The 23173-nt window shown below is 41.5% G+C and overlaps 2 protein-coding genes across 2 annotated transcripts; one reads left to right on the plus strand and one right to left on the minus strand.

Moving 5' to 3' along the window:
- The first annotated feature begins 8265 nt into the window (after nt 1-8265).
- SBT1.3 (subtilase 1.3) lies at nt 8266-10858 on the plus strand. Its single transcript, XM_010274329.3, has one exon. It carries the CDS (start codon nt 8266-8268, stop codon nt 10621-10623), a length of 2358 nt encoding a protein of 785 aa, XP_010272631.1. The 3' UTR covers nt 10624-10858.
- Nucleotides 10685-22400, minus strand: CCS (copper chaperone for SOD1). The gene is made up of 6 exons (XM_010274330.3): nt 22094-22400; nt 21919-21945; nt 21620-21692; nt 21355-21489; nt 18240-18463; nt 10685-11119 (listed from the first exon to the last, which is right to left on the minus strand). Exons 1-6 carry the CDS (start codon nt 22358-22360, stop codon nt 10856-10858), a joined length of 990 nt encoding a protein of 329 aa, XP_010272632.1. The 5' UTR covers nt 22361-22400; the 3' UTR covers nt 10685-10855.
- Between the last annotated feature and the right edge of the window lie 773 nt (nt 22401-23173).

The raw sequence follows: 23173 nt of genomic DNA on the forward strand, positions 1-23173 counted from the left end.
TTGATAGCCGGGTAGAACCTAGCGCAAAAGGTAAGAGCAAAACACATAGTTATCTGCAGCAATTCTCAGCTTGTGGTCAACCAGGTTACGGGCGAATACGAAGCACGCGAGCAGACTATGATCGCCTACTTGGCAAAAGTAAAGGAGGCTCTGCTCAACTTCCAGTCACACATCATCAGGCAAATCCCGAGGTCAGAGAACACTGAGGCCGACGCCCTGTCCCGATTAGACAACACGAGTCACAACACCACGAGAACCGTGTACATAGAGGATTTACCTCGGCCTAGCATTCTCGATGGGGCAAAGGAGGTCGCTCCCGTCCTTGAAGCAGAGCCGAACTGGATCAACCCACTCGTGAGCTTCTTTGCCAGATGGAACCCTCCCTGCGGACCGCAATGCAACCAGAAGAGTGCAACACCAGGTAGCCAAATACGTCATAATAGACGAACAACTGTACCAACGGTCCTACACGCTCCCCTACCTGCGTTGCTTGCGACCTGCCAAAGCCAAGCTCGTACTCTGTGACACTCATGAAGGTTTGTGCGGCGAACACTTAGGAGGCAGGGCCCTCACCCAAAAGGCACTTCGACAAGGGTACTATAGGCCAACGATGAAGGCAGAGGCCGTCGAGCTCGTCAGAAAATGCGACAAGTGTCAGAAGCATGCCAATATCCACCATCAGCTTGCCGCCAACCTCAAGTACCTCACTAGTCCATGGCCCTTTGCACAATGGGGCATCGACCTCCTAGGGCCATTCCCGCTAGCAACAGGTGGGAGGAAGTTCCTAGTGGTAGCGGTAGATTACTTCACAAAGTGGATAAAAGCTGAACCTCTAGCAACAGTTACAGCCCAAAACGTACAGAACTTCTTTTGGAAGAACATAGTATGTCGCTTCGGGTTACCTCAGGTACTGATCTCCGACAATGGCAAGCAGTTCGAGGATATCAAGTTTCAGGAATAGTGCCAAGATATGGGAATTCAGCAAAACTTCACATCGATCGCACACCCGCAGGCAAACAGTCAGACAGAAGCAATGAACAGAGCTATCCTCCGCGGACTGAAACCGCGAATAGACTGAGCTAAAGGGTTGTGGGCGGTCGAGCTACCAAGTGTTCTATGGGCTCACCAAACCACGGAAAAAACCGCCACAGGAGAAACCCCCTTTAACCTCACCTACGGCACTGAAGCGGTAATCCCGGCGGAGATCGAAATACCTACACTACGAATTGAAGCATATGACAATCAGACAAACGGAGATGAGTTACGCACCAACCTCGACCTACTAGACGAGGTAAGAGACCTCGCATACATCCGGACCGCAGCCTACCAGCAAAGAGTAGCTCGGTACTACAATGCCAGAGTAAAGAAGCGGAACTTCCGCGTCGGCGACCTAGTTCTCCGTAAGATCATGGCACCCGAGCCCGGCATGGGCAAACTTGGACCAAATTGGGAAGGGCCCTACCGAGTAAAGAGAGCGCTCGGGGGGGCATACGAGCTCGAAACTTTAGAGGGAAAACAAGTACCCCAAGGGTGGAACGTCGTTAACTTGAGACGATACTATCTATAAATCACCAAGCGAAGGGGACTAAGTCGCTACCAGAGCCTCAAGGCTAGAATGACGAATTAACAAGGACCTCGGCATAGGCAAGCGAAGGCAAAACAGGCCGCACGAGCGTAGTAATCCGGGCAAAACAGATCAGGCATATGATCAGTTCAGCAAATACGATCAGTTCGAGAGAGAGAGCAACCAACACTTAACCAAAAGAAAGTCATTCCATTGCAAAATAAGGGAGTGTACATTTCAAAAAAAATATAATAATAATATATACAATATCGAGCTCATAGGCCCGGAGGTACTTCTTCACCATCAGAAGGCACTTCAACGATACCCGAAGGCCCTGCCTCATCCTCAGAGTCCGGTTCACCGTCTGCAGCGTTGGCCATCTCCTGAGTAATGCGCGAAGTGGTTATAGCGCTAATATCGAGCTCGGGGTACGTATTCCGGATCATCCACTGGCTTAGTTTAAAGCCCCTTCTGTACGAGCCCACCATTAGGTCGTCAAAGCACGACGAGGCGATGTATTCATTAACGGCCTTCTTCTTGGCATCCTTGATGCCTTGAGAAAAGATATGTGTCCTCTCCCTAATGTCCACTTGAAAGTATTCTACCTGATGCTGCAAATCCAGCCTCAGGTTCGCCATATGCTTCACCACAACTCCCATGGCCTCGGTATCTCTCTGAGACCTTGCCAGCCTGGCCTGAGCAGCGCGAGAAACCGCCTCAGCAGCTCGAGAAGCCGCCTTGACAGCATGGGAAGCCTCTTCGGCAGCTCGTGCCTGCCACGAGCTCCTTTCCACTTGGGCCACCATGGCAAGGATAGAAGAATTCACCTACCAAAAGGAAAAATAACAAATGATCAAAAGAACGATAGCAAGAAAGATAAAAGCAAAGAGCCCGACAAGAAAATCGCTGACTTACCACCATGGCATGAGTGGCAGCACGACAAGCTACCTGGTTCAGAGGGAGCTCGGTCTATGCCGCGACCTCCTCAGGATAAATGGCCTCCCTACTCTTCTGAAGAGCGTAGTTCGGCGACAACACGCTCCTGAACTCACCTTGATATCCCAAGCCTAAAGGCCCAACTCGCGTATAAGTAGACTCAGAGTAAGCGGGAGCCCCCGTGTAAGTAGCCTCGGCATAAGGGGCCCCTGTCGTTTCTTGTACTGGAGGGGCCATCTCGGGCCCTGGGCGAATCCACTGACGGGTAGTCTGGTACCTCGGGCTCCGCATCTCGGGGCAGCTCGGCACGAGTTCGCTTGGCGACTCGCTTCCTCCTCTTCATGGCGTGAAACAGGTTCCCACCACGAGTCTTCTCTGAGTCCACCACACCTGCAAAAGGAGCTCGACATCAAGAAAACGAAAGAATAGAGTAAAACAAAAGGCAAGCCTCTGAGTAAGGAACATACCCAAACTCAGACCAGCCTCGATGAGCTTGGCCTCCGTCAGATAATGGTGGCATTTTAGCCCAAGTCGTGCCCATTCCGGGAGGCCCTTCGCCGTCTCCCTATCGAGCGTAACATCGGCATCAGGGGCAGCCATCCCTCACCCGGTTTGGAATGGCCACCCCAAAGCACTTCGCACCCCGAAGTAGTCCCGTTTCCACGTCGGGACTTTGTTGGGAAGATCGTATTAAAGCTTAAAACCCGGGCGAGGAGACAGGTAATACGCCCGCCTACGCCCGGGAAGGGGACCCGCTTGCTTCTTAAGCATTAGAATGGAAGAAAAAATCTCCAAGTCTAAGGGCAAGATCTGTTTGCAAAATAGGGAGATTGTCCCCACCAAGTTACGAATAGAATTCGGGTGAAGCTGGCCGACAGTAACGCCGAAGTGGTTAATAACCTCGACCATGAGGGGGTGGAAAGGCAGGCGCAACCCAGCAACGAGCTGCTCCCGGAATATCACGATCTCATTAGGACCGTGTTCCCAAGGGAAACTGTCCGAGGGTATGAAATAGGTGTACTCCATAGGCAAGTTAAACTGGGTAATAAGGGAGTGAATCCCCTCAGCCGTCATGGTCGAGGGCCCAAACTTATCTAATGTCCGACATCGACGGAAGGAGGACGCCAAACTACCCGAGGCGACTCGGCCTATGGGTTCAAACTCTTCCTCGAGCTCTACCTCGGGTTCACTAGGACTGTCGGGGGATGCAACTCGGTTCGTAGAACCTGCATCTGACCCCCCCAAAGAACTGTCTGAGCTATCCGAGTTAGACATCGGGAGGAGAAGAAGGATTCCAGGAAAGTACTCACCCGGAAAAAGCAAGCAGACTACGAGAACTTGAACGCGAGCTAAAGACTTGGACGCGAGCTCAAGAAGCAAAACGCAGAAGAATGACAAAGCGGCTGAGGTCCCCCACTATTTATACCCACAGTAACAAAAAATCAACGGTTCTAATCAAAGCAAATCCAACAGCCCGCAGTCGCGCTGACCACACGTCTCCTGAGACCTATACGTGACTGGCCGCATGTCTTTTGAAACTGACAGAGCGCCAACGCACGTCTCCCCGCATTAAAGGCGGCAGCGACGCGTTTTTTCAAATTTGAAAAGACGCCCGCTATCACGTCTCCCAACGGCGCGTTTTTTAAATTTTGAAATAAGCGCGCGCTGTCACATTTGTCAGCATTTATAGACGGATTGGCGCGTTTCCCGACTTTTTGGCGCTCGAGAAGCCCGAAAAAATCCTGACGAACGCTCACTTCGCGCTATCAGTCGAAACCAGTTCGAAGCACGGGACAAATCCACCCGACACCTCGCGAACTCCCCACGCCAGGGCAAGTCCCTTTGCGCGAGGAGTGGGGGGCAATTGACGAAGGAAGATTTGGCCCAACCTCGTAACCACTCAACACGTGGCAAAGGCAACAGCTCGGCACAACAGCACGCCCAAGGCGCGAGCTCCGAAAGGAGGAACCAGCGGTCCGAACTCCCTACAAGGAGCTCAAACTCCCCGAAAGGAGCCCGAGCTCTCCCTTGGACCCCGAGCCTTACAAACACAAAGGGCAACAACCCGAACTGACCTGCCCCATGGCAGTTCGGGCCACACCTCTATCCGAACTCAAGACTTCACCTCGCACACCACTCCAGCACTTTGCCTCCAGACGCCGAACTGAACAAACGCTCCGTACCTGACACCGAAGGAGTCCGTATCCAGGGGCGGCGCACCTGACTGACTTGGGATCTGACGCTTGACAGCCGCACTTCAACGGCCACCTGCCAACCGCCATCTCCAATTACAGAGACGGCTCCGACAAAGAGAGCAGTGGCGGTTCTGCCCCAGTAGAGGTGATGACACCCGAACTGGCAGAAGTGCAGAGGTAATCATACCCGACCTGACAGAAACTTAGGAGTGAGTGCGCGAAGTGGTTATAAAAGGCTCTCTACCCCCCAAGAACAAGGTATGTGAAATTTACGCCATCTGGTTTTATCTTGCCTTTGAGGAAATACTAACTTGAGCTTCAGAGCATTCTCACCGGGTTTTTCCCCGGAGATTACTCGCTTTCTCCCCCGTTTCAGGCACCTTGTGCTCCAGTCCGAGACAAGATCGTTGACAATTAAGACCGGCCAGATTATGCACCATCACCTAGAATTCAAGTTTCCTAAATCTCAGCTCGATCGAAGGTGGGGTAAGGACGTAGGATGGAGCCCCACGAAGACGGGTCAAATTTCTATCTCTAGTTAATCTAGACTTGGGCTGGGTTTGCCCAAGTTGCACCCATAGATATAGGTCCTTTTTTAGTTTAAACACATACTGCATATGGGTCCATTAGTTTGATGCTATTTAATTAGGTAACTTATTTATGTGGTTAAATAATCCTAACTTAATTGGGTAGAATCATTATTAATTGTTATTACGAATAAAACTATAAAAGTTATAACTTTAATTCATTTAAGCCATATTTAAAAATTATAAAAATTATGAAAAATTAATTCGAATTTGCTAACAATATTTTTTATTAATTGAAAATTCCATTAAATTATTAATATTATAAATAAAATTATTTTATAATACAATTAGTTTTATGAAAAAATTAATAAAAATAGTAACCTTTTAGAATAAATTTTTCCATGAGAAAATTATTAATTTTAAAATTAGTTTTTATTAATTTAAATTCGGCTAAAAATAATTACATTAATAAAACTTATAGTAGGCCTACAGCCTAACCTGATCCATGATTGCAACCTAATTAAGAATGTCATAGGGCTCTTTTTACTTTATTTACTCTCCAAAAAGTCCACACATAATAAAAAGAGCATTGAAGAATAAGGATTTCAACCCAATAACCCATAAACCAATTTCCAACTTAAATTAATAGCTCTTGAGTTTTCAAAATATGTCACAAAAAATACAATTGAAAGACTACGTCACAAGGTAGGTTGGTATTAGGTTGAACCTTCCAAGGTTAAGGCAGGTTGACATGGGTTTGACTCAAACTTAACCTGACCCTCCCATGCTTCAACTCAAACCCAACCCAACCCGATTCAATACTATGTAGTTTCTAAACCTACCCTGGCCTATATGGTTCAACTTGATACCAACCTAACATATCTCGTAATCTTTTAATTGTATTTTTTTTTGTGATACTTTTTGAAAACTCAAGAACCATTTATTTAAAATGGAAATTGGTTCGTGGATTTCAAGGTATTGCTTCTCAAACTAATATATATTATATAAATAGGGTAAATTATTGAAACATCCCCTGAAGTTTTAGGTTATTGGTAAATCACGTTTCTTGAACTTTCTAACATAATTGCAAGTAGACCCTTTTGATATAAATTTCTAAAAAGAAGCATGAAAATAACCAAAATATTTATACAATTACTTTGACAAAAATATTTATTTTTCAAATTTTTTACATATAAATGACTAGCTCAAATCCTTCTAATATCATTGATTTATTTTCTAAATTTACCCATATCATTCAAAATTAAAGTTTCTTTTGTTATTTTAGAACCACAACCACCCACAATAGTAATCATATGAGTATTTTAGACATTTTTATGCCTTTTTACACTCAGAAAATTGCGAGATAGACGGGATAAAAATTAGGGATTTTTATAGTTCAGTCCACCTTTAAAAATCTAGAATTCCATCCACTTTAGGGGTGAATTAAATCTAACCGTGGATTGATGATAAATCCACGGACTGGATAGAAATTAGGCTGCAATTAAGATTTGTGAGGGGCATTGCAGTCCAAAATTCCGTAAAAACTATCACAGATGGCAGGAGGGGTGAGGTCTTGCAGGTTGCCTGACACATATAGACACTTGCCGGCAAAGCATTAATTATTTTGGGTAATTGGGTAAAGGTAGTTGTCTGCCGCACTGGTTAAAAACTGAGAGAGGATGAGATTTGAGATCTGAGTGCTTACGCATTTATTATCCGAGTAATTTCAGTTTAAGCTCAACTCGTTAGACTTCAGATGCATACATTAATACATACATCGAGGAGGTAGGTAAGCTAGGAAGCTAAAGTGACGTGCCACGTCTCGGAATTCAGCAGCCTAGAAACTGTCTCCCATACTCCCATCAATGGAGGTCGTTGAGTTGGTGAGCCACTAAACCCCACCGCCCCAGACTTTTGCCCAGTCTGATTGTTTTTGAATATAATTGATAATTTGATACAGATGGAAAGGTGAATTTATGGGCCATACCCATAATTACATACATATTCTCTCTCTTTATATATCATTTACAGCTTTCATCAATGACTCTGTGTGGATCTGGGTTCCACTCCCAAACTACTGCTCCAGTCTCTATATTCTTTCCTTCCCAAGTATTACCTCACCTGTAATCTTTTTAGGTTCTCTCTATCTGCAATGCGAAATGCCACCCCACCAATAAGCATCTATCTCAGGCGACTTTTCTTCTTTCCAGGATTAACGGTGTGAAAAGAAAAAGAGAAGGAGAGAAAGAAACTGATAAAATATACCAAATTACCGATACTTTTGGTAACACTGCTGTGTTCATACACGCCAGTGGTATCTGAAGTCCGAAAAATGCTCCACAAAATAAGTAGATTAGTATGTTCGAGTTTTTTCATATCAATCAAATCAATACAATTACTTTTTACTTGTACCCAAAAGTAATTCCCAGTAATATAGACTATAGACAGAGTAATTCTCATTTCTCGGTATAAAATAAAGAAAGAGTCAAAGAGTGCCCAACTCAACTGCCCGCCCGGCCACCCCAACCAACCAATCAAAATTCAGAACCAGTCGGTGCGGGTGCGGGTGCCCTCAATTCTGGTGGGTCCCAAAGTTTCTTCACATGGCTGTACCTGTACGGTACCGATTCTACTTAATTAAATTTAAGTTTAAAGAAACATGTCGAATCATTCCCCAACCCCACATGCCATCCATTAGGACTGGAGACTGGAATAATACTAGTGTACCACTACAACTACTACTCCTTCCATCTATAAACAGTAAATAGTTTTTATGATACCCAATGCGTCAATCATGTCGTGGTCCCTCTCTAATCGAACGGCTGAGAGAGCTTATGCTGTGTGGTAGCCTTCGTACGTAGTACTTAGATATAGGACACCGTGTCAAATTCATGAACAACCACCACCTTTATTATTTCTGCACTACATGACAGACAACACTCTCTCTCTCTCCTCCAGATTTCAATATTACCACCCCTGAACCTCAAATATCAGTTCTTGTTATTGTTCTTCGTTTTCTTCTTTCAGGCCTTCATCTCTCTACATGATGATGGCTGGAAAATGTCCACTGAAATGGCTGTTACTGTCTCTTCTATGCCATCTAACCGTCACCCTTGCTGTCACTACGACTGTCCCGTCACCAAAGAAGACGTATATTGTTCATATGGACAAGTCGGAGATGCCTGCAGATTCCTTCGCCGACCACCTCGACTGGTATGCATCTACTCTTAAGTCAGTCGTGGCCAACCCTGACTCGGCGGAGGATGATAATACAGCAGGAGAAGCTGCGCAGCGGATGATGTACAGTTACGAAACAGCTTTTCATGGCTTTGCTGCCAGGCTCAGTGAAGAAGAAGCTGAGAGAATGGAAGAGGGACTTGGTGTACTGGGCGTATTCCCGGAAACTGTCTACCACCTACACACCACGAGGAGTCCAATGTTCCTGGGGCTCGAAACGGAAGACAGTACTAGCGTCTGGTCTGATGCTTTGACCGATCATGATGTGATAGTGGGAGTGCTGGATACTGGAATATGGCCGGAGAGTCCAAGCTTCAATGATACGGGCATGAGTCCAGTCCCTCCACGTTGGAAGGGTGCTTGTGAGACGGGCCGAGGCTTTACGAAACATAACTGCAATAGGAAGATCGTCGGTGCCCGGATCTTCTACCGTGGCTATGAAGCGGCTTCCGGGAAGATCAACGAGCAAGATGAGTATAAATCGCCGAGAGATGAAGATGGACACGGTACCCACACGGCAGCCACTGTTGCAGGCTCCCCTGTGGAAGGTGCAAACCTTCTGGGCTACGCTCGAGGGACAGCCCGAGGAATGGCACCCAAGGCAAGAGTGGCAGCTTACAAGGTTTGTTGGGCTGGTGGGTGTTTCAGCTCGGATATTCTTTCGGCAGTCGACCGTGCTGTGGCCGATGGTGTTAACGTCTTGTCGATCTCCCTAGGAGGCAGTGTGTCTTCCTATTATCGTGATAGTTTGTCAATAGCCACTTTTGGGGCCATGGAGATGGGTGTTTTTGTTTCCTGCTCTGCAGGAAATGGAGGACCTGATCCCATCAGCCTTACCAATGTATCTCCGTGGGTCACCACGGTTGGAGCCAGCACCATGGACAGGGATTTCCCGTCCATGGTAAAACTGGGGAATGGCCAGATGTTGTCTGGGGTCTCACTCTACAAAGGCCGGAGAATTCTGTCAACAAAGCAGCAGTACCCACTGGTTTACATGGGGAGCAATTCGAGCACCCCCGATCCAAGCTCCTTATGTCTTGAGGGAACTCTAGATCCACATTCTGTGGTGGGGAAGATTGTGATATGCGATCGTGGTGTCAGCCCAAGAGTAGATAAGGGTCGGGTGGTGAAAGAAGCAGGAGGAATGGGCATGATCCTGGCCAACACTGCGGCCAACGGGGAAGAGCTTGTTGCCGACAGTCACCTTCTTCCGGCAGTTGCACTAGGGGCAAAGGCCGGAAAAGCTGTCAAGCAATACACGCTAACAAATTCTCACCCAACTGCAACTCTAGCCATTCTTGGGACCAAGTTGGGTATCCGGCCTTCGCCGGTGGTGGCAGCATTCTCATCCAGAGGTCCCAACTTCCTCACCCCCGAAATTCTGAAGCCTGACTTGGTAGCACCCGGTGTGAACATCCTTGCAGCATGGACTGGTAAAGCAGGGCCATCGGGTTTGCCGTCTGACCACAGGAGAGTGAGGTTTAACATCTTGTCCGGGACCTCTATGTCATGCCCGCATGTTAGTGGGGTTGCTGCCTTGCTCAAGGCTAGACATCCAGAATGGAGTCCGGCTGCAATCAAATCAGCTCTGATGACCACAGCTTACGTTCACGATAATGCATACCACCCACTCAGAGATGCCTCAACTGGTGCACCTTCAAATCCCTTCACCCATGGGGCTGGTCATATAAACCCATTGAAAGCTCTTGACCCTGGCCTAGTTTATGACATGGGTGTGCAGGATTATTTTGAATTCCTCTGCACACAGAAGTTAACCCCACTGCAACTCAAAGTCTTCACCAAATCTTCGAATAGATCCTGCCGACACATTCTAGCAAACCCGGGCGATCTCAATAACCCAGCAATCTCTGCCGTCTTCCCAGAGCAGTCATCCGTATCTGTCTTGACTCTTCACAGGACTGTCACCAACGTTGGGCCCCCTATCTCAACATACCATGCCAAGGTCTCACAGTTCAAAGGTGCTTCCGTGGAAGTGGAGCCAAGAACTCTCCACTTCACAAGCAAAAACCAGAAACTGTCATACAAGATCACCTTCACCACAAAAACTCGCCAACCAATTCCAGAATTTGGAGGTTTAATGTGGAGTGATGAAAAACGCAAAGTAAGAAGTCCAATAGTAATCACATGGATGGCACCAATGTAAGTTATTGACAGGAATTTTGATGTGAATCTAGAAGTAAACACCGTAACACAATAAATAGATGTAGCTTAAAGAGTCCTGAGGCTCGTCCATTTTTATTTCATAGAATAGTGTTTCTTGTAGTGTCCTCCGGTAAAGGATTACAAATCATGAAATCAAGATGGAAGGACAAACCAGAGACCCACCTAAAAACACAAATTTAAGGTAAGAAATACAAGTCTCATTTAAATAATTATCAGATTTTGCTCACACTAAAATCATTGTTACTCGATTCCCATATGGTGGTGCCATCGCATGTGCAAAGCTTTTTATAGTTTTCACCAACTCCTGCACTTCTAGCTATCACTGCAGCTGCAATGCCTGGATCCGATTTTTGTTCTGTTCCATATACCACAATAGATCGGCCAATGAGATCAGCAACTTTCAGCATCTTCTTGACACCAGAGAAGAAGACCTCGCCAGTCTCGTTAGCATCTAATGTTCCCAGGTCGCCAATTGGCTAAACAGAAAACAAAGATCTCATTCGGTGAACTCTAAAATTACAACTTTACCAATTTGTGGATGAAAACAAAACAAGAAATGGTGCCAGAATTTACACAATATATTACGTAGGTAGGACCGTAGGATTGATTAAATGGTAGAATGAGGGGGGGGGGGTCGGCAAAGGGATGAGACGACAGCAAAGTAGTTAATGGGTTCATGGTTGCTGGATTTTACTTGTTAAGGTGGAGGTGGGAGGCAGTCTCTGTAGTTCTGTTTGGATTTTGCTTTTTGTGGTTGTACTTGGGTTGTAGTTACTCTCTTCCGCTTTGCAGTTTAGGAAGGGCTTGGTAAGTTGGTATGGATTTTTCTTCTGGTGGGGCCATATATTTCGAGATTCCACAATTCTCCTGAACACCCTAATTACAATCAATGTCTTGACAATGTTGTCTGAGCATCAATCAACAATATGATCTTAATCTTGTTACAACATATACGCTAATTAGGGCATAATAGATTGGTAGGTCATTTTCAAAAACCAATTTGCAGAAATAAGTCAAGAAAATTTAATACAAGCAAGAAAAAATAACAAAAGTATGATTCATCGTAATGCTAGTGAACAATCAAAACACTGGTCATCAATCAAGAAGTCAGAACAATGGTGGGATGCCTGGTTCATATTTATTTTCTTAGTTAGGCTTTCCAATAATTATTTTCTTAGTCAGAACAATAATTGCTTCTGCCATTATCTGATCTGGTCTTCCATACGCCAAAAAGTGATCCGAGGGAAGCCACTGTGTGAAAAAATGCCAAGGTTAGGACCGTACCTACTCTACCCCTCCCAAGACCCCAGAAACCGGGGACCAACGTTGAGTATGGCCTTTCCTAATAATGACATCTCATTGGAAAGAAGAAAAGAAACACTGGAACCTGATCTAACCTCAACAACCATATATAGCAGGATTAAAAAGGAGGTAAATTGTTTTTGTTGGTGCGTGCTGGGGGGCAGAGTGGCCATGCCAGCAGAGATGTTCATGAAAATACCATTAATTTTTCTTCAGAATCTCAGATCATCAGAAATCCCATGGGCAGACTTTGGTCTACATATGAACAAGCTCAACCAAGAAGCCAGAGCATGGCCTCTCTAATAAAATTACCATCTCCAACTGATGTAGACAAAAACAAAATCATCCCCCATGGCATACTTCCATCCATAAAATGGAACCAAATACTAGAGCCCCAGATTCCCAAGGAAGCACATATGCACATATATAAATTAAGATTTGTACAAAATGGCCCACGAGGATCCTAAATTTCTCACCTTGATTATTGTAAAGTGAATGCTTTGTGATATTGCCTTATTAAGGGCAATTCCGTCTTTTCCCAATGCGAGTAAGACTTCTTCTCCCAACGTTTGATCCCCAAGGAATAGTTAGGGTTGTGCGTGTATATCCTTTTCTTTTGGGGGAGTGGGGTCAGTGGGCTGGCTCAGAAGGGTTTGCAATTACATCCAACGATAACCATCCAAGAAAACAGAGGCATATAGGGGCATTATATAAGGAGGGGTATCCCATCCCCCTACCTTAAACTGAGTTAGTTGACACTGTCACTCCAAGCATAGTTATAAAGGCTCTAAAGCAAGACCAAGTGATTGACTGTGTAGCCATCAAAGTTATACACTGATTGAAAGTTAGTGACTTATTCAAGAACTTTTCAGTGGATGATATACTAAGGGGGCGGTCAGCAGTGGCAAGTTCCTCAACCAGACAGCTTATATTTCAGCCTTATTGGACACCTGCAGCACAACAAAGGGTAAAATTAAACTTTGATGGAAGCTCTTTGGGTAATCCAGGACCCTCTGGAGCTGGGGGAGTTTTCAGGGATGGGGAGGGTAGAATGGTGGTACTATATTCTGGTCCCACAGGAGTGGGAGACTCTCTGAGAGCTGAAATTTTAGCTCTCCTACAAGGCCTGAGATTTGCCAAGCAATGGGGATTTCAGAACTTTGAAGCGGAAGGGGATTCTAAACTTTTAATAGGGTGGCGGCAGACAAAAAGGTTGGGTGTATGGACCTTTAGACAACAAATAAGGGAAATGATCTGCTTGGCAAGGGATGCTAGGGTAATTTTCAAATGAGTAAGGAGGTCAGCCAACTCTGTGAGTCTGTGGCAAATAGTTTGGCAAAGCAGGGGACATTCAGGGAAAATTTCTTTTGGGCTGTATTGTAATTCTTGAAGCTGATTGGGGTCAACACTCATATTTTGAGTGGTTGACAATGTATGGTGTTTAATTGATATCTTTAATGAAAGATAACGTTTCCAATAAAAAAAAAAAAAACCAAGTGAGAGAGTATCGCCTTGTCACCTTATCCAAGTGCTTACACAGGCACCATATTAATTAAGTGGGATACTCATTCCTGTATTCACATCTTAAATCTCAAAAAGTGGAGTTGCATCTCTATTTCACATGTAGAAAGTAAAGGAATGGCAATGTTCCCCATAAAACTGGGGCCCCAATCCACCCTGCCCTGAATGGAACGAATTTCTTTGTTCACGCCTTGGATCTCAAAAAGTGGAGTCACATCCCTATTTCACATTAAAATGTAGGGATGGAAAATTTCCCCATAAAACCAGGGCCCCAATCCACCCCACCCCAAATGGGGCAGGTTTTCCCTGATCTTAAATGGGGACAAGGAAAATCTTTTTGCCCTCAATTGGGGATGGGGCAAGGACAAGGTCAGCATATAATTCCCCGAACCTGGTGGTAGGGGTGTTCACAGTCCAGTTTGGTTCATTTTGGAGAATATCTAAGACTAAACCAGTAAATTACGACTTAAGAAATTCTCAAACCAAACCAAACCGTTCTATAGGGCTTAACCCAATTAGAAAGCCCAGATAGCATGCATAACTACATAAATAACAAATACAATTCAAATATCAATTTTAGATGTTAATAAGTGCCACCTATTACTATTATATAAAATACATTCTCACTTTCTCAAATGTAAACAACTCCTAGACATCAAATTACAAGTTAAAAATTGAAACAAACAACAATAATGTATGAAATGTTAAATGAATATATACATATATACATATGTTTAATCATGTGTATTATATATTATATGCATTAAACCATGTTAAGTGTATTAAAGATGAAGATCAAAGAGTCCTGGTAAAAGATGAGGGAATCAAACAAAGATGGAAAGACTATTTTAAAAAAATATTAAATGAACAATAAGGAGAGGGTGCTAATGGTGGAGAATCTATACTAGTATAGTTTTTTTTTATGTATACCTTCGTAGAGTTAGACATACTGAAGTAAAAGAGGCACTAAATAAGATGAAGGGAAAGGTGATAGGACTTTATAGGATTTCAATAGAAGTATGGAAAGATATGGAAGAGGTAGGCTTATTATGGCTAACCAAGCTATTTAATAAGATAGTGAAAGAAAAGAAGATACCTAATGATTAGAGAAACATAGCATGGTGCCTATATTTATGATAATAAAGAATAAAGGTGATAATACAAAGTAGTAATAACTATCGAGAGATTAAACTTATGAACCACACTATGAAACTTTGGGAGAATAATTAAACAAAAATTATGAGTTAAAACAAGTGTATCAAAGAACCATTTTGGCTTTATGCCAGGGAGATCAACCGTGGAAGCTATACTTCTTTTGACACAATTGATAAAAAAGTTTAAAGAGAAGAAAGATCTTCATATGGTGTTCATTGATCTAGAAGGCATATGATAGAGTCCCTAGAGAGATAATATGGTTGATCTTAGAAATGAAAGGGGTTCAAAATAGGTATATAAACCCAATTAAGGATATGTATGAGGGGGTAACAACCAATGTTAGAACACGGGTGGGAGAAACTTCAAATTTTAAGGCATATGATAGAGTCCCTAGAGAGATAATATGGTTGATCTTAGAAATGAAAGGGGTTCAAAATAGGTATATAAACCCAATTAAGGATATGTATGAGGGGGTAACAACCAATGTTAGAACACGGGTGGGAGAAACTTCAAATTTTACATTTACTATGGGTCTTCACCAAGGTTCAACATTTAGCCCTTATCTATTTGAACTAATCCTAGATGAATTTAATAAACATATTCAAGAGAAAGTTTCATGGTACACGTTGTTTGCAGATGACATTGTTTTAATTCATGAAACTAATATTAAATACAAAATTAAACTTATGGGCAAATGCCTTGGAAACAAGAGATTTTAAAATAAGTAGGACTAAAACAGCGTATATGACATGTAAACTTAGTAATAATAGGAGTGTCAAGCAAGATACACTTGGGATTGGAGACCAAGGGATAACTCAATTTGACCAGTTCCAGTACCTTGGTTCAATAATACATAACAAGGAGGAGATTGAAGAGGTGTCACCCAAAGAATTGGAGCAAGATGGGTAAATTGGAGGGGTGCATGTATGTTATAGGCAAATACCACTTAGATTAAAAGGAAAATTTTATAAAACAATTGCAAGGCCAGCCATGTTGTATGCAATGTTTTAAAATGTGGAGGCGTAATGCGAGGCATTTGCGTTCCACTACCTAGAGGCCTAAGGCGTAGTTTAGAATGTAAGAGGTATAAACCTATTAAATATGAGGTGTGCATGAGCCACATGAGGCGTATGCCTCTAGCATGCCTCATGAAAAAAAGCATATGAGGTGTACGCCTCAGAGGTGTCAACACCTCTGGGGGTTTTGAAGGCAGGCCTCCAAGCGGACACCTCCCACACCTTTTAAAACACTAGTTGTATGGAGTAGAGTGTTGGGCAACTAAGAAACATGTTCAGAAAATGAATATGGCAGAAATGCAAATGCCTAGATGGATGAGTGAAAAATCTAAAAAGGATAGGATTAGAAATGAAGTTATCCATAGGAACCTAAGATTAGCTCCAATAGGTGATAAAATGAGAGAGTAAAGTAAGATGGTTTGGATATGTGCATAGAAAACCACCAATTGCACCAGTTAGATGAAGTGATTTCTTACACATTGAAGGGGCTAGAAGAGCTCAAGGTAGACCAAAAAGGACATGGGTAGTAGTAGGAAATGATTTAAGCACTAATAATTTAATAATGGATATGGCTTTAAATAGAATGGATTGGCGAAACAGGACTCATGTAGACAACCCCATATACTTGGAATGAGGCATGGATGATGATGATGATTAATTTGGTTTAAAACAGTTAACAGTTTGGTCTAGAATTTAGAAAACTAGACCAAACTAGAACATTATTGTCTGAGAAAATTGAAATTCTTAGACCAAACAAACTATTTTAAGGCCAGACTAGACCAAACCACCAATTTCAGCTTGGTTGGTGCGGTTTGGCAATCTAGACCATATAATGAGCACTCCTCTAGCAAGAGGTAAATTACTAAAATACCCCTAGGTTTAACATTAATTTCTAAAATACCCCTAACATATAAGGTGACATAAGATTACTATAATCCCATTTCCCCCAAATTCCCAAAACCCTAGGATCCCATATACCCCTAAGTTTGATGTATTTTTAGATGGTTGCTTCATTCAGGGAAAAGTCAAGGATTCCCCATCCCTGACAGGATAGGGATGGGGTTGAATCCTTGCCTACCACTAGGGATGGGGTGGGGCAGGGATAGGGAGGGAGTGCCCCACTCCATTACCATTCCTAGTAGAAAGGCCATTACCCAATGTTGGTCCCAAGCTCCCAGCTATTTGGGGTTTTGGCAGTGTTTTAAAAGCGCAAGGCGCAAAAAAGGCGCAAGGGCCACTTTGCACCTGAGGCGCAAGGCACAAGGCGAGGCACGCGCCTTTTTAAGAAAATGCCCTTAGACTTGTTAGTGTGGTAGCCCTTAGACTTGAACCCACATTCTCACACTTGTTAGACTGAGATTTTACAATTAGCCTTAGTAAACTATTTCACATATCTGTGTCCTAATTTATATCCATACCTAGGCATCTTAACCTTGGAAAACTCCCTCTTTTGTCGTCTACTAGAATTACCCCTTGGATCTCCCAAAATGCAGGCTTTTTTTTTTCATTTGTGAAAGTAAACTCACTACATATACATTTGATCACACTCATCTTAGAAGCATTCGTCATTTTATTTCCCAGTACCCTACTTAAAAAAGCAAAGTAAGAAATTCCAACTTTTGGAATTCCTTCCTTGGTCTAATATCTGAATATTTCTACTATAGGATGTCCAGATATATATACATACATAAAAAGGGATAAGAAACAGAGAAAAACTCTCCATTACTTGAGATGTAGGGCACAGATACCAGTAACTCATTTAATATGATAACACTATAATTTCAAATTAAACATGGAATGCTAGAATTCTTGGAGCTAAAAGCAAAAATGAAAAAGCCTTGACCGAAAACATTTCTTGAAGGGCAGCACGTTGGGTAAAGCCCATGCATGCCTTATCTCCTTTTTCTGTTGATGATATCATTTGAAATTGGTTCATGGTAGCTGCATCTTTCTTGACAAGCTCTCCTCCACTCATCCTTGGATTCCCCCAAACTCAAATTCTATAAAGTTAAATTTAGAAGGGTGTAGTTTGGGTAACTGAAGATCCAGAATAGGGGAAGTTTTTAGACAAAAAAATCATGACCTTGCATTCAGGACCTATAGTGCATGGGCTCAACTAGAACATAGCGGCGGTTCTGCATGGATAAAAGCTTGCTCAATCCCTTGGCCACAAAAATTTAGAGGTGGAAGGGGACTTCCAAAGTTGTGATCTATAAGGCATGGGGACTCAGCTAGAATAGATTTTATGGCCACAAAAAAATTTAGAGATGGATGGGTACTCTCAGAGTTGTGATCTGGTTACACAAGAATAGGCTGGGTTCATGGAAATACAAATTATAGGAAGGAAAGAATTATTTCTTTTATTGTACGTTTCTGCATGGTTTATACCTTATTGGGTAGTTAATGGGCTTCCATTTCCAAGGCATCTAGGCACTCTGCCATTACTTAGTCACCCATAACCTTGACAATTATGGAACTATATTTACAACCAGAGAAACACTTTAATGTTATCACACACCTACCAGGAGAAATAATAGCTGGGTCTTGATATAACTGTAAAGCAGAAAGTAAGCATAAGAGAAAACATAAAACAGGAGCAAACCTCTTCAGAAGAGGCTTGATTCGTTGGATTGAATACTTTTCCGGTGCTCGCTGCTCCTCTTGTCAAATCACCAAATTCATTTATAGACCAACCATGTTTTCCAGGTGACAGACCACTAAAGCTAGCTTCAATTCTTGCCAGCTCCATATTCACTTGAGCCAGACGAACAACACCAAAAATATCTGGACCTTTAAATTCAGCTACAGCTGCTGATACTAGAAAATCTGCAGAAAATTGTACTTCAGGTTATAAGTTGAAACTACTCTTGTAGATCTCACAATAAAAATCCGGATATGCTGGGAGACCTAGAGAAAGATAATCGAAGAGCCTTTCTAAAGGAGGAAAGAATGAAGTTCTAAACAGCAACTAGGTGGAGGTGAAGATCAGCATGGGGGCAAAAACATTTGTGTTAGAAGAAAGATACAAGAATGGAAGACAGTACAGAAGATCAGAGAAATGAGAAAAGCCACAGTCTTCATGATTCAAGGGTTTCCTGGATGGTTCCATCTACACAGACTCAAGAACGATATTGAGTAACAAAACTAGGAACTGAAAGAAAAAGTATAAAGTAATCCTAGAAGCGAACAAGAAAGGAAGATTTGTGAGACTCACAAAGTTCTTTGATAAGGATAAGAAACAAGGGACATGTGTCATAAGGGAGAGACTTGGAAGGTTGGGTTTTTTTCTCAGACATACTGCAAGAAGAGGTCCCATGGTGTTTGTTATTTGATTATGACATAGTATTAATTGATGAAACTAGTGAAGGATTAAATGCAAATTAGGTTTATGGACAAATACATTAGAAACAAAAGGTTTGAAAATAAGTGGAACCAAAACAGAATATATGCAATGCAAACTTAATAATAATAGGAGCACAAATCAGGTTGGAGACCAAGAGATAACTCGTTGTGACCTCCTTCTTACCTTTGTTCAATAATCCATAACAAGAGAGAAATCGAGGAGGATGCCACCCATAGAATTAGAGAAGGATGACCAAAATAAACAGGTGCATCCAAAATCTTGTGTTATAGGTGAATACACTTAGGTTAAAATGAAAATCTTGCTGTGGTTTTTCTGCGAGGTGCCAACTTATCACCTCTTGTATTGTATTTCTTTCTTTTTTCAATTGAAATTTCTCTTTTTACTCTTCAAAAAAGATTATAAAACAATTACAAGGCCAATAATATTGTATGGAGCAAAGTGTTGGCCAAGTCGATCTCTGTTCAAAAGCTCCAAGAGAATTTGCTGGTCCTTTTACCGAATAAATAAAAATGTTTCAAAAGTTATAGTCTTATCATAAATCACATAGAAGGTTGAATCAAATCAATTGTCAATCTCATCACAAATAGTAAGATCACATATGTTCTTTTAATCAAGTTTAACTTCAAAATCAATTAACCTACACAACATGGCCCTTTAACCTACATATAATGGAAAATAAACTACATCCACCATTTAAGTAAATAGCAGTTTCATGCAACAAAATTGTTCCACCTTTTTGCGAATTTCCAACGCCTATTGTCCCTAAGAAGCTTTAAATAATGGTTCTCCTCTTATTCCTAACAAAGCCCCTTTTGCCTAAAACACTAAGGTTTCCTAAATAGCAGTTATCAAAGTAAGTTTTAATTTGTCATTTTCAAGTGAACTCCACAGAGCATTCAATTGTCTTCTCAAGTTATAGCCAGCCATAATCCTCCATCCCCTTAAAAGGTCATCATAATAATTCCTTTGAATTTCTCAGACAAGAAACTCCTAATGGGAAATTCTGACTGCTATTAATTCTATCAGGTTTTGGAAAGTTTGTGTGTTATCAACAAAAAATTTTGCATTCTTTCACCACAGAGGCTCCAAAAGATGGATATACTAGAAAGGTGAACAAATAGTAATCTTCACAAATTAGAACATAACCTAATGCAAAAAATAAGAGAACACCAAAGATAGGATGTATAACACAAAGTTTTAAAGACCTAACGCTATATGTTTGGTTTGAAAGAAAAGGGAAAGGTAAGGAAACCTATACCAGGTTTCCCTACCTTTTCGTTCAAACCAAACATAGGTAAACATGTAAGATAGATAGATTCAAGAAAAAATAACCTGCAGAAAAAATAAACCCCAAGGAAATTATGTAAAATAAATTATTTCACAAATTAGAACTTAACCTAATGCAACAATAAGAGGACACCAAAGCATAGTTGTCAAGGTGTCGCCTAGGCGACTAGGCGCCCTTGGCTGGGCACCTCGCCCAAACGCCTTGACTTTTAGCAACTAGGGACCCTTCTAGGCGACTAGGCACCCACCTAGGCGACTAAGCGCCCACTTAGGCGACAAAAATGACAAGGCGGGCGCCTTTTATAATGTCATTTATATTGATGTATCTTATTAATGTATGTGTTAATACATTTTATTATATGCTATATATATCAATTATACTTTGTTTTAATGTTTTACTATTGAAATTTAAAAGATCAAAGGGTTTTGAGGAGAGAAAAAGAAAGAAAGAAAGAAAGAAGGAAAGAAATAAAGAAAAGAAAGAGGAAAGAAAGAATAGAATAATAAAGTTCTTTTTTCTATTCTCTCTCTCTAATTAAATAAAACAGAAACAACCTTGTTTTTTTTTTCTATTTTACTTTCTATCTTGAATATTTATCATGTAAAGTTAATAACCTTCTTTAGCTACTAATTAATATGAATTTGCTCTATTAAATACTTATTATAGTAGTATTATTTTTGAAAATAATGAAATTAATACATGTAAAAGAATTTTATCTTTTAGATGTGATGAATTGCCACATTTTTAGAGAAAATTTAATGTTCTTAATAAAGAGAATTGCTATTTTTTCAATTAACATACATGCCGAATGGTATATAAAACTAGGAAACTAGCCAAAAGTCAGTTTTTTATATTATAAAGCTTTTATCACCTAGGCAATGCCTAGGTGCCCCAATGTCGCCTAGAGTGGCCTAGAGTCGCCTAAACGCCTTGAAAACTATGCACCAAAGATAGGATGTGTAACATGAAATTTTAAAGACCTAAATATCAGACAGATCAATTCAAGAAATAATAACCTGAAGAAAAAACCAAGAAAATGAAATAAAATAAAATAAAAAAGTCAACCTTCCGGTATGCCTTGCCCAATTAACCTAGCTTTTCGACCCGTCTGTTCCAGAGCATCAAGCATAGTCTTCACGGATGAAGAACCAAGAACCCTGACCACTTGATTGCTGAGGTCTACCTCAACTCCTTTAACCCCTGAAAACAAAAACCAATACCAGAAGTTAAGATAGTGGATCCAGCTACAGAAAACGGTCCGACTACAAGTAGCAATTTTTCGTTAAATCCTCCATTTTCTTTGTAGACATACAAATATACAACCGCTTACCATCGACTGTCTCCAACTTCTTCTTGACGGCATTAACACAACCATCACACTTCATATCCACCATGAACTCCGTCTGAAACCAAATTAGTTTATTAGAACCAAACTTCAGAAAGCTTCAATCTCTCCATTACCAATGAATTCAAAGCTGGAGAATTTCTCAGAAACAATGCGCATCGATGTAGGTTATACAAAAAAACTGAGACTGATTCCAAATTCAAAACAGTATTAATGAATAATTAAACTACATAGAAGAAAAAGAAAAAGAAGAAACAAGAGAGAGAGAGAGAGAGCAAACTCACCAGCAGCTCTGGTAAAGCCTTGTCATTCTGCACATCAAATATCATAAGATAAATAAACGAACTGAATTTTGCTAAGATAAAGCAGTTGTTATTGCTGTTGGTGAAATTTCTCTAATTTAAATCAATTTCTCGCAGAGAGGAAAATTGGAGAGGTGAAGTTTTAAGTGTTGCTAACCTGCTCGAGGGCTTTCTGCTCTGTCGCGGGTGAAGAATCCATACGTACGGTGGCGTGTGGAGGACTGAAGTTCCTGAGAAGGACCAGGCGCTCTGGCCGGTGTATTGCTGCTGTGGAGAAGAAGGGAAGGTTTCGGATTTTGGAGAAAAACGGGTAAGAAATGTGAGACGACGACGACGACGATGAAGAGGTAGAACACACGGTAGCGGCCGCGAATGCTGCAGGCACAACTACTGCAGCGGCTGTCAATGACCTGAGGAAAGCCATTGCGAGCTTTTCCTTTTGACTGACAATTAAGGCTACCTACCTTACAAATTATAAAAATGGGTTTTATTTTGTACCAAAATCAGTAAAATATAAATAGATGACCGATAAAGATCAGTAAATATATGTATAAAAAATATAAATAGAATAAGAAACAAAAAATGAAGAAACTAGAAGGTGAAATCGTGAAAGAATACGGTGGCAGTGGGTCAGCGAATTCATGTACCGTACCCGACCCGATTGTACCTGGATATGGTCTTGAGACTCGAGGAGTCAAGAGGGCTATGGCAAACCAAATCCACAGAACCGTAAGCTCTCCATGTAAGCACAGTAGACCTCACATACACCCGAGCCCAATTTTGGTTGCAAGTGAAAACTCTGCTCGTATAGCATCATCCATCCATATACCGGGAATATCTTTCATATATCAATATCTATATCTATCTATATACTATCTATAACAGTATGAATACATGAGGTTGGCTTCTAGACTTTTCATTAGACTAAAATATTTTATATCTAACGTTTGATATGAAATTTTGTTTTTTTATTTAATACTTATCATGAAATAGCTCTTCTTTGTTATTTAATGCTTTTTACAAAAAAACACAAAATTCTATTTTTTTTGTTCATAATTATAATACAAGTAAATCACGAAAATGTTATTTAACATTCCCATTTAATGTTTATTGATGAAAATATATAAAAATCCCTTTTTTTATTCAATAATTGTAAAATAAATCATGGTAATTGCTGAAATTTCTCTTGAAGTTTTTGACCATTGCCTAAACCTCCCCTAAAGTTTGGTAATTACAA

Source organism: Nelumbo nucifera, chromosome 6, assembly GCF_055504915.1.
Source record: "Nelumbo nucifera cultivar China Antique chromosome 6, China Antique-T2T, whole genome shotgun sequence".
In the NCBI taxonomy this organism is placed as follows: domain Eukaryota; kingdom Viridiplantae; phylum Streptophyta; class Magnoliopsida; order Proteales; family Nelumbonaceae; genus Nelumbo; species Nelumbo nucifera.

What these genes read in the sequence shown, in the direction of transcription:
- SBT1.3 (XM_010274329.3), top strand. Translation starts at nt 8,266, where the DNA reads ATGATGATGGCTGGAAAATGTCCACTGAAATGGCTGTTACTGTCTCTT.
- CCS (XM_010274330.3), bottom strand. Translation starts at nt 22,360, where the DNA reads ATGGCTTTCCTCAGGTCATTGACAGCCGCTGCAGTAGTTGTGCCTGCA. An exon ending in AGCAGAAAGCCCTCGAGCAG is followed by an intron (nt 21,946 to 22,093) that starts GTTAGCAACACT and finishes TTTGATGTGCAG; the next exon opens with AATGACAAGGCTTTACCAGA. An exon ending in TGGGCAAGGCATACCGGAAG is followed by an intron (nt 18,464 to 21,354) that starts GTTGACTTTTTT and finishes AATTTTCTGCAG; the next exon opens with ATTTTCTAGTATCAGCAGCT.